At 37.1% G+C, this 13,837-nt stretch overlaps 1 protein-coding gene across 1 annotated transcript in view; it reads right to left on the bottom strand.

Annotated features, from left to right (window-relative positions):
• The window catches only part of osp (myosin phosphatase Rho interacting protein outspread), a 204,176-nt gene that overhangs the window by 8,674 nt on the left and 181,665 nt on the right, over positions 1 to 13,837 (bottom strand). The window contains exons 4-6 of the mRNA XM_013324908.1: positions 10,764 to 10,952; positions 5,788 to 5,860; positions 5,401 to 5,597 (exon numbers count right to left, since the gene is read on the bottom strand). Coding sequence (XP_013180362.1) covers positions 5,401 to 5,597; positions 5,788 to 5,860; positions 10,764 to 10,952 — 459 coding nt within the window. The remainder of the gene's footprint in view (positions 1 to 5,400; positions 5,598 to 5,787; positions 5,861 to 10,763; positions 10,953 to 13,837) is intronic.

The following is a 13,837-nucleotide window of genomic DNA, read 5'->3' as shown; positions in this document are numbered from 1 at the left end:
AATATAAAAACTTTTCGTAATCGAATTGCAAAATAAAACAATAAAATTACGTTAAAATCGTACATAAACTTGAATCAGTTTTGCCTTTTGACGTAAACTCCAAAATATTATCATGCAAAGCTCGTAAACCTCGACATCGCGTGTTGAAGGTCGCCAACAAGAGCAAAACCCTCATAAAAATGGTGCGCGCCCTTTTCCTCGATTATTTACGATTCAGTATCATCGTATCAGAGCGCACATCTCCGCACACCATACAATAATATTAACGAACCTGTTATACATCGAACTTGTTGAGTCGTTACTTTATTGATAATAACTTATCATTTTCTTTTTTAATATACTTGCAGTCGGATTAAATGACTTATTTAGGTTTATATACGACCAGTAAACCTCATGAAAAACATGGGTATAGAGTTTAAACCAAATGGGAATAGAGTAAAACCTATTCGTTTGAAACTGTTTAGTAATTTGAATAACACGAAAGTGCGACAAGACAAAGGTAAACAAAATTCGAATTTGACTTTCCTACCGTGGGCTTCTAATACAAAAATCCCCGTTAGATGACAATGTATATAATATAGAGATTTTGGTGTCAGAAGCCCACGGTTATTAACATGTTAGAGGAAGAAAATGATTTTTAAATCTGCACAAATAAATTATCTGTGGCAATGACCATTCGCTGTCGTCGCGTAAACACCGTTCCAATTTATGCACATTCCTGTGAACACATACCTAGCGCTTTAACATGAAAACCACGATTCTTACACGTCCAATAAAATAATTATACTATTTGCATATTCATTCCTCGTTCATAATTAAAACATGGGCATTTATTGCTCTCTAGAAATAATGCAGCTGTCGTTATTTTATGAAATATTAACGCGAGGTGAAATTAAATGTGTAGGCGCGATTTCACAATGATTTAAATTTAGTTTCACTGAGTTTAAATTTACTTAAACTTAAGACCTCGAATTGCAATGGGACTCATTTATTTCAAAGTTGACTAAAGCGATAAGAGTAGACAATGTTTGGTGATGGGATTCAATTTTTTTTTGCTAGGTGCAACCTCAAACTGTAAAATAATACACTAAGATTTAGTTCAAAGCTTTAAAATCTTATCAAAGATTTCACTTTTGATCACATGATTGTAAATATCTTTAAACTAATACTGCACAATACTTTCGCTATTGGAAATTAAAAGGCGTGTATGATTTATTATGTTTGCAATTTTATGGCTTACATAAAATGGCCAGCTCCATGACAATGCCTATAATTAATAACCCGTAGTAAATAAACTGCTATTGAGGATCAGTTAAAATGAAATTAATAAAATAAAAAAAACCCTAGTTCACTGAGATGTCGCGGCCGAGAGAACTAAGATTTACATATAAAAAAATACCAATGGAATATAAATAATTTAACTTATGGCTGTGCTATGACAGTTGTAAATCATTGACACCCACTGAGAGTAGCATGCGAGTGCATTTGCGACATCTTTTGACACTGAACACCATAACAACTGCTATTATTAACTAAGACGCAAATTTCCATGGTTACAATAGTTAAAAAGCCTTTCTCCTCTTCGTCTTCCGTTATTTCTCTGTTTAATCCAGATGTTTGTTGTCACTTTATCACTTTGAGTGTAAGTGAATGAATAAATATTTGTCTATTGCTAATTAGTTTGTAATAATTTAACTATTTCTACAAAACAGTAATTTAATCCAATTTCACAGTAAGGAGCTTATCGCAGATGGCACATTGCAATTACTGTTTTAGAAGTTTAGTGAAACTATTTGAAACCCATTCAGTTTCGATGTAAAGAAGGTTGAAAGCATTTGTGCTAACAAATGGAATCTTATAAAGGTGCAATAACCTATGACGTCATCATCATCAATAACCAGAGGTCAATGAACTAGAATCATTATTCATAACAATTTGGAACGCAGTCTTTGAAGTGGGATCTTTCCTCATCGCAAACTTAATTACTTAAGTTTTTTTATAGGAAACAGATTACGTACGGATCTATTAAAATTCTTAAGCGAAATCTTGAAAGTAAGTAATTATATAAACATTCATATCTTATTATTAAAACATTTTAGACCCTGAGCTGAGATAAATTCGCACATTCAATCAATTTCTATTTAATACAGGCAAAACTTTTTATAATTACTGTTACATTGTACAAACTATAAAAAGAAAGAAAAGCAAATTTTTATTCCTACTTTCGCAAGTAATATCTGTTATTTTCGAATTCTGTTTTGTATTTCTAAAGTCAGAAGGTAATTTATATGGCGATAAGTAAAATAAAAGTTGGCGTAAAATGAAAGTCAACGATATTTCAAACGTTCAGTTCTGACAGCGGATAAATATAAGGCCGATAGTCGGAGGGCTGTAGCGGTAATAAATTTTGAAAGATTTAACGTATAATTTGGCTGTTTATAACAAATATCAAAGATATATTGAATACCTCACAATAAATTAATCGAATAAGTAATCGATTAGTAAGCAACAGTTTTTGCTGTAACACTGCACAGAGTGTTAAGATAATCTTGATAAGATATCACATCAACAATCTTCTAGTTGTATTGTAAAAATACAACTATCTTTACTTATTTTAAAAAAAGCAAATTTTCTGGTTTACAAAATAACGAAATCTTACACATTACGTTACTAAAATCTACGTCTACATAACGAATTTCTTTGAATAGCTTAAATCATATTGTTGTGATATTTATAAGATACTAGCTGTCGCCCGCGACTCCGTCCGCGCGGGATTAAAAATAGATGTTGGCCTATTCTCAGACCTACTCAATATGCTTTAAAAATTTCATGAGAATCGGTCAAGCCGTTTCGGAGGAGTATGGAAAGAAAATTGTGACACGAGAATTTTATATATAAGATTATAAGCAAGTAGAATTCCAACTATATTAACTCAATCGCCAGTGACTAAATATAAACTTGTTGATAAAATATCGGCTTAATAAATCTTCCATAAAATTACAAAATGCATTGTGCATTTGCAATTATTAGGCAAAGGTTACACTAAATCTTAAAGCAGGCGTGGCGCAGACTGCAATTGATAGCGCGCAGGAAGATTGCGGGTAGCGGTGCAACTCACTGCAACACACAGCAACTCATCGGCAACCGCTGATTCAATTTTATGATAAACCGATGAGATCTGTACAGCGATGATTACCTTATATATCATACGAATCACATTCTGATGCACCTGTTACTCTATTTTAAGATACTCATTTTTAAAAGAACGGTATTGTAGTAGGGAAGGTTAAACTTGGATTTACTTGAGCGCGACAGTTAGACATAAAAGGGGAACATTGCACCCAATCGAGTACCACAAATAAAATGATCCAAATAGAGCTGCGCTTTTAAGAGAGCCGGTCAAAATACTAAGTAAAAAAATCTGGACGTGGCAATCAAACATAAGGAGTTCCCCGTGTAAATCCAAAAATCACCTCCTCTACTGTGTATATGTTATATTTAAATCATTAAACTGTAACTATTTTCTTTTATAATAAAAATTTATACACAAGTCAAACTAGACGTATGTCTAGTCATTTGTGTTATGTGAAAAGTTCACGAGTACGTTATAAGTGGAGCGATCATTATTGATGTATCGCTTGCTGTGGTTTATCGCAATGTACAATATACATTGCGCGCTGTTTTTATACACTAGGCATAGATGTATCGAGAACCGCGTAATGTGATGCACAATTACAACTATACATCTGAGTAGCTGCCGAGTCACGATATTCACAAAATTATGGGTTTTTACTGGAAGTGATTGCGGCTAACATACACTTGTACTAATGGATTCATTCGTGTTCACGGATGTATTACTTACCACTTCTATATCACTCACATGATACTGATCTGTGTTTTGGTAATTGTAAAGGTCGATGTCTTGATGCTCATAAATATATATATATTTTGTAAGTTGCGTCAAATTCAGCCATGTATATAAGTATGTTGTAATTCCGCGAAACGGAACTTTACCCGACGCATTCGTGCTTAACCAGTTCCAAGCTAACTTGAAGTTTATCGAACTTTAACTTATTGATTAGCCGTTAGCAACAATATTAATTATGTTAATGCGTCTCGAAAGATCTAAGTGGCGTTAAAATGATCAATGGATCGTGGTATTGAAGGGTGTTCGTGCGGTTGTAATGAAGTCGCGGGCCATGCGGAAAAATCGTCGGGCACGCGCCGACTGACGGGCGACGGGCAAATCGTATTACACGGCGGGCTTGAACCCCGACCCGTCGGAGCTAGCGGACCACTCAGCCGGCGGAGGTCGCACGTAAATGGGGAGTGATTAATCAAGCCTAAGGCGACCTACATCACAAGGCCGTGAACATTCCTCCGCGTTTCCTTTGCGACTGTCGATATCACGGCTATTTTATTATATTGCATCCGTACGAGTGGAACCAATTTGTCTCTTATTAGTTATATTTATGGTAAAGTTATTACATTGAAATAAACTTAAGGTTAGAATCATCACGCATTTAGCCTTTTTAACCTTTTTTGTAATGGTAATTATAAAACAAGTCTGATTATAACTTTTTTTGTACAAAGTATGTACAGAGCTCGAGTAAATTTCTTTTTTAAATCTATATTGACTAGTTTTTACCCCCGATTTCATTATCCTATTCAGCTCTACTTATATTTATCTACGTCTTTTGATTTTGTTTGGATGGATTATTTTACAATTTAACTTCGTTTAAATCGGTAATAATTTAAAAGTAAGCGTTTATTAGGCAGTCATAGAGCGTGTAGTTAGAGCCCTTTAGGTACATTAGGCGGGTACATAGTTTAATGAACAGTCATGGCAGATTGTATGGTTTCTCCTCAGCGCGAATGTGGACCAAGGTTGACGACTACATATCCTCTTAAGACTTATAGAATAGATGACGTCATTCTTGATGGCATCTTGAGATCGTTAGTGCGATTTACAATCGTGTAACTATGTAGTTAGGATATAAATTAGTTTGCGTATCATTCAATCAAGTTAGTTGTAGTTATAGAAATAAGTTATGGGTTAAAATTTGAAATGCAAATTTCGCCTGGGCGCCACCGCCACGCCGCGCCGCGCCGTGTGATGTGGGAAGGTTTCGCGTGTCGAAAGCACTGCATATCAGATGCATGCTCGTTTGATGTATGGGGTGACGTCACGGCTTAGCCTCGCTGGCTACGGAGCTATGTAGGTGGTACAGTTCCCAGGTATTCTAGAATTAACTGTATTCAGTTTGAACTTTATATAGAAATTATTAACGCCATTTGCTCTTTTTAATTGTGGACCGAGTTCCTTAATTAAGGAAATAAAAGAGTATCTCGAAATTAAAACATTTTTAGACGTCACTTAGATTAAAAGGTACGAGGTACGAATACAATGATGGATGGTAATTGGTTACCTTTGGTGTCGATGTTGGGTGGTGGCGCGAGGCTGGCGATTTCTGGCTGCGGCGGCTGCACGCGCGGCCCGGGCCATGTTGTGGCGCCGGCGCAGCACCGCGTCCTTGTCACGCCCGCCCCGCAACCCTCCGCTGCGTCGCGAAGTGTAGACGCGTCCGCGGAGTACTCTGCAACCGACGCTGATATAGAACCATAACGATGACGTCATCACGACAACCACTATGTCATATTTCGTTGAGATGATAAAGACTAAGCGCGTCTACTGTTTGACGCGTCTCTAAAGGAATTAATGCAGTGATGTCTAATTCATATGAATAATATTAATGTATGTTTAGAAAAATATTGAAAGATACGTACTTCTCGTTGTGGAAGATTGTAGAAGGCTGCCGGTCTGACCACCGGGAAAGGTGGCGTTGCGTTTGTGTCGACCCTGAGGACAAAACAATACAAAAACAAATTTAATAAGGAAGTTAGTGACATGCAAGTAGTTTGATGTACACTGACTTATATTTTAGCAATTTTTACACTTCAAATCTAGTCATGTGATGCACGATTAATCTTGTAAGTTGACCATCTTGTTTTCTTTCATCGTATCAATGTCTGAGAATCTCGAACATTACAAAACATCAGACACATCACCGATCTAAGACACGTGCTTACAACGTAATTATACACTCACCGATTTTAATATTCAGATATCGCTAATGTAGGCATGAACTCTACAACCAATACACATAAATATATACTTTATTCCGTATACCATAAAGTTCAATATAAGTTACAGACAGTATTGATAGAAGTAACGATGTGAAAATGCGATTAGAAACCCACGCGTTTAATTGTTCGAAAGCACATAGCTTGTTAACGTGCGCCGTCGTACGATATTTGTCGATACTGCCGACCCTAATGGATTAATTGACGTTGCTGCCACATCGCATTTAGAGGCTCGCCGCATTGTTAATACGAAGAAATTCCACCCTATTGATTTCTGTAAGAAGACTCCTATATTTCTTTAAGAAGAAGTAGAAATAACTCGTTAAACTTTACAAAAACATTAAAAAAAAAACTTTAATAAAATATTGTCATTTGACACTAGAAAAGTTTCAGTGCATACATTCTTAAAAGCAAAATCAATTCAGAGACATAGCTTTAAACTCCCAACGTTGCCTGATACCGATGATTTTCAAAATAATTCGTGGATTCGTGAATCATAAAATATAACAAACGACAATCAATGAGTCACATCCCGCACTTTATAATGTCCGCGCCACACCTGACGCGAACACATATTCAAGTAGAAAGAACTCTCACTTCCACGAAAAATATCTTCGAAACTCTCACCTCTACAATGAAATATGTTTTAATTATGTGTCCAAGTGACTGACTCATAGTTTAAATGACCCAAGATGGCCTGAAACTGCAATATGGCGGATTTTTCCGGTGGTGATATATCAACGTATTTTTAGTAAGTATTCATAGAAACAAAATGTACAGAATTTGTAACAAGATCAGATGTCAACGTATTCTTTAACATTTCAGGCTGATTGTATTTTAATTAACTCAAAAACGGAGATTAAGTCAGCGCTAAAGTTAAAAACAATTGTATCTCAGGCGCATATTATTAAGGCTGTTAGCACAGACGCTAATGAAACGAGTTGGTGATTATAAGATGGCCAGATTTACAGGTGGTACGTGACCGCACCGAGCCAGCGCCAGCGCCGGCGATATGAAATTAATCGAGCTAAACATAAAACAATATCGAACTGTACTACCGCCTCACCGTTACTATTATAAGATTCAAATTTTACACTGGCTTGTGTTCAGCTCGCTCTTACGTCCGCCGATGCCTTAAATTGTGTTTTGCGCAATATCTTAATTGAAATTGCGAGCCGCCTTTAAGTTTGAATGGTACTATATCTAACATAGATTTGATTGGATACCTCATAGTGCGATGACCTCTTATATGCCAAAAGTCGATGCAAAATTTGCTTTTTATGATGTGCAATATAAGTAATTGCATCTTCATCGTCCTGTTACATTATTTTGATGGCGAAGCGGTATTTGGCGGCCATGTTGAATTAGAAATTGCGAGTTAGACGCCGAATATAGAAAAATCATTAAACTACGCAGTTTTATGATACAATAAATAAAATTGCTCAACTCAAACACAAAGAAACAAAACACTCCCAAATGGCAACGTTTAAGATAAATTATTAATAAAATTAGATCATATCTAAACCTTGTAACTTCATTAAGGAACAAATGAAGAATTTTAATTAACTCGCGAAGCTAAATCTGACGTAGCGCTAATTGCTAGAGAATTTCTATCACATTTCCTCATCATCCATGTAAGGAAATCGAGTCGTATAGAATGTGACGTACCATAATATTTCCGCATGTTCTATAAAAACTTTACGCAACGCACAAAAAAAATCATCCTGTATATTTCTTTTCCCATATTTCCTTTGCTTTGAATTCCATTCCAATAATGGAATCGTTTTTACTAGGTCACTTTTAATTAGGTATTCTGAGCGTTATTATAATAAGTTAAATATTTATATACGTACTTGTGTTCTGCTAATAAAAGTTGAATCTACTACTCTACTGGGCAATACAGTTTAAAGGACCGTTTACTCGATGCAAGTCTCTTGCCAGTTGCATATAAAATTAAGAATAAATGCATTCTATAATGTAAAGTGGAATCGTCTAAAATGTATAAAATGACGTAAATAATTTAAAGACGACAATAAGTTATACAAAATATAATTTTATAAAAAAAGAACTTAGAAAAAAAATGCCCATTAAATCTTAGCTTAAAATGTTTGTTTAAAATTACTAAAGAAAGCTAAATCACATCACTATCAGTTACTTGAAACGCGTAATGATAGAAAGTGTAGATGGGTAATTATTTTCTTATTATTTGCTGCAGACATTTACGACGACATCATTGATGTATGCGATAAGAACCAGTTTGATGTGTGACACGCAGTGTGTGCAATAGCTCAATGCAAACATAATGCTGAATGGAAAGTCGCAATGCAGGATTACCAAGCAATTATGAGACGATCAGTTTACTATTAACTTAGATTTAATAACCTTCGTATAAAACAAAGTCCCAACTTGTACTAAAATAAGTTATTTACTTGAACGAAGTAGAGACGGTTTAAAAGTCATGGAATGAAAATATAAATCTTTGAACTATGTCTCTACCACTTAGTTATTTACTTTGCCATCCGAGATATAAACGCTGATGATACCAGGAAAAAACCTCACATTTGTATTAGTATAGAAGACTGACACTTGGTGGCATTAAAATTTAAAATGGCGACGTATAGTGATACTTTTTCTCGCATGGAGGATGAAGTTTTGATTTTTTTCTAAACATATCACTTCGTCCAAGTATCTTAGATGGGAAGCAATCCATCAACGTTTTAAGCGACAATCTTAAAGTATAATGAAATTCACAGTAAATTAGAATGAGATATTTCTTATCCATTTTTTTATATCATAAGGTGACAAACGAGCAAGTGGCCACTTGAAATCGCTGAAATAGCGAACTGATCGTTGCCCATAGACATAGGCAATTGCATATGCGTTGCCTACCTTTAATCGACGGAGGAGAAGATGCACAGAAAGAAAATATTTTCCCTTTCCATGCATGCTCAATCGGAAAGTCCACTTCCACTTCCCATGCTTCCTTATAAGAAAAAGGGTGGAAAGGGAAAGAGGACAAAATAGGCCTCCGAGACGCACACTCATCAGACGAAACGCGGAATTGCTTCCACTTGACTCCTGTCTTCTGTGGGACAATTCGTGCCAAGATATTGAAGCGGGCTCTACCACTATTCATTCAAATATATATATAGTTTTAATTTCACTATAAGATTTTGCTCGTTTTTTAGGTCACCAAGCAAGCAGTTCTTAAATTGTCGTGATGAATATGATCTATTTTCTCCAATTAGGTTAATCGTAACAAAAGCCGCCGAAACAATTAACTGAACTTGATCAACTAACCATTATCCTCAATTGGTGAATTAGATTGTTCAGAATCGGATCTGGATAAATTGAAGCGCAATATTCAACATTCGTTTAATAACATCTCCTAGATTGCTCGTTTGAAAGTCCAAGTCCAAAGCCTAATGGTTAAATTTTTAATACTATTTTAGGAAGAAATATTCAAGAAATTTAATTTCAATAAACATTAATATGTAGGAACCTATTAAAATGGATTAATTTTCTTGGTTATTATTCGTTTCGAAACCAAATGATGCAGGCAAAGTCTTCTACAAAAATCTTAATAAAAAATATTGGCAATGAAATAAATTGTTATAAATTTAGCCAACTCTTTCTCTAAACCACTGAATAAAAAATTGAATTATTTATATAATTGCAAAAACGGTGACAAAATGGGAGTTTTGTTCCAATTACTGTTCGCACCTGTCCATCCGTCAACTGCGTGGAGCGTGGCACGGCCGCTTCGTAACCCGATAAGCAAGCTGTAACTCTAGCCGGTACAATGCGCTCGCCTGCGTGACGCCGACTGCGTCCTTGTCTATCTCTATACATGGCTCAGGTGCATGACGAGTCAGCGCGTTATGTATACCACTATATGTGTTGAATTTAAAACAATACGCTATACATCGGAAGCTACGTTGCGAAGATGTCATTGTGATTTAAAAATAAAATGGATAAGATGATAAATACTTCCATACATCAAAGAAGTCTTAAGCACTGGCAAGGAAACGAATAAAAAATATATTTAGCTTCTATGCTGTTTTCATTTAAATTATAATAACAAAACATCGACTCGGGTCATCAACCGTGCAGTCTATATGTGTACGCCGCAGAATAGCAATAAGGAAAATGCGCAAGCGCACTTCGGGAAGTCTCCACATCTCATTAAATAGCTTGTCGGGCGTTTAGACATGTAAACACTGTATTTCGGGCTCGGCAACGCGGACGTTTCCTTACTGACCGCAACGAGGGCATGCATGAGAGCCGCTCGATGAATTAATGCCGCAACTACACGACTCAATAATAACAGCCCGTTTAATGATACGAGATTGAGCGTTTCACTTGTGAACTCATGCGCGGCTGCAGCGAGACTCATTATGCAGGGAGTTATTCAAATTGCACGAATAATTTGTAACATGATTCCTTCTTACAGTTATACTAATCGTATTATGTTTGTGCTCGTTTGAGGCAATTTTATTTTGTCTCATTTTATTGTGTATGTAGCCGCTATTCTTCTTACATTAAATTTAGTTCCTGCGAACGCTTTTGATAATTGCCTGATTGCAATTGTTTGGATAATTGCTTACTTTGTATCTTACCTTACTCCTGGGGTACATGCTGAGTATGTCGGCCCACCAGCGCGCCTCTTCGCGGCTGGTGCCTTTGACGAAGGTGACGCGGTCGGGGGCGGTGATGGCCAGGCTGTGCGCGTGCCCCGTCACACCGTCTGCCTCGCTCACTTCCAGCACGGACGTCATGTCCACGCTCGCCTGCGGGACTGTGTCTGGCTGAAAGTAAGATAGGGAAATTGTTAACACTCACTTTCATGATGAAATTGAACGGAGAAGATTATAAAGATTTCGTTTGTCATTTTGTCATACATTTCGTCAGTTGTCAGGAGAGTAAAATTTGCAACACCAGGACAAATAACCTGCATCAATCATTATAAAAACTAAATGAAGGCGTATTAAAATAGTTCAAGTTATAATACTAATGGCGCAATTAAACGAGCGTGCAGTTCTCGGGCCTTAGGATAATTTTGAGAAATGTTCTGCCAGTAATGTGTTAATTTAGAGTTATGGCCAATGATATTTCCAAGTTGGTGAACGTTGCGAAACCGCAGGCGGTGCTGCAAACATATGCGTGCGGTTACTGTTGTCGGCTAGAAATAGCTTCCAGGCGAACATCTAGCGACATGACGGACGAGCGCAGGGTCCCGCACGGTTACTCAAACGTCTCGCTAATACGCCGCCGCACACCCAGCGCGATCTACAGATAATCTCGATACTTCACAATGACACTAGTAATTACTTTGGCCTTCTTTAAGAAAACTCGAATAAGACTTTATAATTTAATGTTTAAATCAAACTAGGATGAAAATAGGGTTCTTATAGCTGTGAAGTTAACGTCATTTGATCCTGAGGCAGGTGAAGCGTGTGGCATACTAGCGACCTTGGAATTTTTCCGCAAACAAGATCACAATACAATGATCGCGGGACTGACCTTGAAGCTCCGTCCTCGTGCACTTGACCCGCGCCGACTCTGGTTTCATCGCGCGGTATAATTGAGCGTTTATCAGCGCGCGCCGGCTCTTATCCTAGCGGTATGCAAATGGCTACAGTTAGACCGCACGGGGCGGTCGCTCTCCTAGCCGTAATCATACACCTGACTCCCCTATCATGGCAGAGTACGTTCTCAAGATAACTGTACACTGATTTGAATTCTTTTGACGCCGACACATTTAAATTCGTTCAGATTACTACAATAAATAATCGACATACATTTACGCGTTTCCTCGGTTCAATTTTAATTGAGTTGAATATGTCGTAGTAATGTAATTCAGGTCAACGGTTAATAACTTATATTGTGGCTGACCTTTGAAGTTTATTTTCCAACAAATTATTGCAATGGAGACTTCTGAGTCTGGATTTGGTATGACAAGAGACATGACAGAAGCCACTGGTAATTAAAAAAAAAGTGAAAATAAACCGCGGAGCCGGACCCGGTCGATTTAATCAATTTAAATTAACGAACGCACCGTCCGAACGTTTAATCAAAATTTATCGATCGACTTTCGACAATGAGACATTTCGAAGATAACGAGATTTATAAAGACTTTCGCTGTCCCCGAAAATGGTCTAATTTGACAACTGGTCGCAAGTAGCTCAATGTCATTAATGACTTCGCCATACTTGTAAGAAAAATCGGAAATCGAAAGCGACATATCAGCATACAATGCACGCAATATGTTAAACATATACAATAGTTGATCACATACAGATTGTAGCGAGCAATGTAGTCAAACATCGGTGCGGAATTACATGGGGACAGTACAATTGGTGCGGGCCGCATAATAATTCAGAAGATTACGCAATGGTTCCCATGTCCCGTGGCGTGGTCACTTAACTCCTATAATTCCCGATGTAGCGGGATAAACGTAGGTAGCAATTCAATGGTAGTGAACGGTAGGAATTTCTAACAGTTGTATTCCTATTTCAGAGGGAGTCGGGCATGTTGCAGACGACGTGTTTATGGCCCGGGCGATGCCGCTGAGAATACCACGCAACACATTCAAACGGTACTATAACTATTTGTTAAAGTCAAAAGGCACGTGCATTTATAATACAATATCATTAATTATATTATAATCTTGAGTATAAAAAATTCTACTATAAAACAATAGTCCATTAAAAGTACAATTGACCTCAAAGTAAATTAAGATAAGATCGGAAATGGGAAGATTAATATGTGATTTAGCGAATTAAAAATTGAATATTTATACTTTATCACACAATGAATTATGGTGTACAGATAAGATGGTTCTTTAGTCCAGAGCGGGTTCCTCAGACTATAGTGTGGTATCTCAGTCCCAAAGAGGGTTCCTTAAATCTTGGGCAGGTCCCTGCGCTTCGCTATCTTTAGCGTTGCTGGTGCTAATCATTGTTTATCGGCACTCGGGCGTTGTTAGCTGTTAAATTAAATATGCAAACCTCTATTTATAACTGCTCGTTTTATGTAACCGTTATACAGTTATCTTAGAAGTAAGCAGAGAGTACGTAGGAGCGTTTTATGGTTACACAAATATATTAAGTGATTAAACAAAACTCTTTTATCTTTAACCACAAACCATGTTTTATGTGCTTTAGATCTAGTTCGACGGTTGGAATAGTTTCCTTGTAATCATTTTTTTTTATATCATAAGGTGGCAAATGAGCGAGCGGCCACCTGAAATCGCTGAAATAGCGAAGTGACCGTTGCCCATAGACATACGCAATTGCATATGCGTTGCCTACCTTGATTCGACGGAGGAGAGGATGCACAGAAAGAAAATATTTTCCCTTTCCATGCATCCTCTCATCCGGAAAGTCCATTTCCACTTCCCATCCTTTCCTTAAAAGAAAAAGGGTGGGAAGGGAAATTGGAGTAAATTAGGACGCACACTCATCAGACGAAACGCGGAATAGCTTCCGCTTCACGCCTGTCTTCTGTGTGGTCGTGGTATTTCACCGGGCGAGCCGGGCCAATTCGTGCGAAGGTGTTAAAGCGGGCTCTACTACTGTTAGACAACATTTAGTTATAGTGTAAAATGAACTAGGCCTATTTTGTTTATATTTTTATCTAGAGTAATATCTTCCCATCTTTATGGTTATGGTTATGTTGGTACTTGTTGGCG

This window comes from Papilio xuthus, unplaced genomic scaffold, assembly GCF_000836235.2.
Source record: "Papilio xuthus unplaced genomic scaffold, Pxut_1.1 DF824888.1, whole genome shotgun sequence".
In the NCBI taxonomy this organism is placed as follows: Eukaryota; Metazoa; Arthropoda; class Insecta; order Lepidoptera; family Papilionidae; genus Papilio; species Papilio xuthus.
This window is presented reverse-complemented; position numbering and strand designations above follow the sequence as displayed.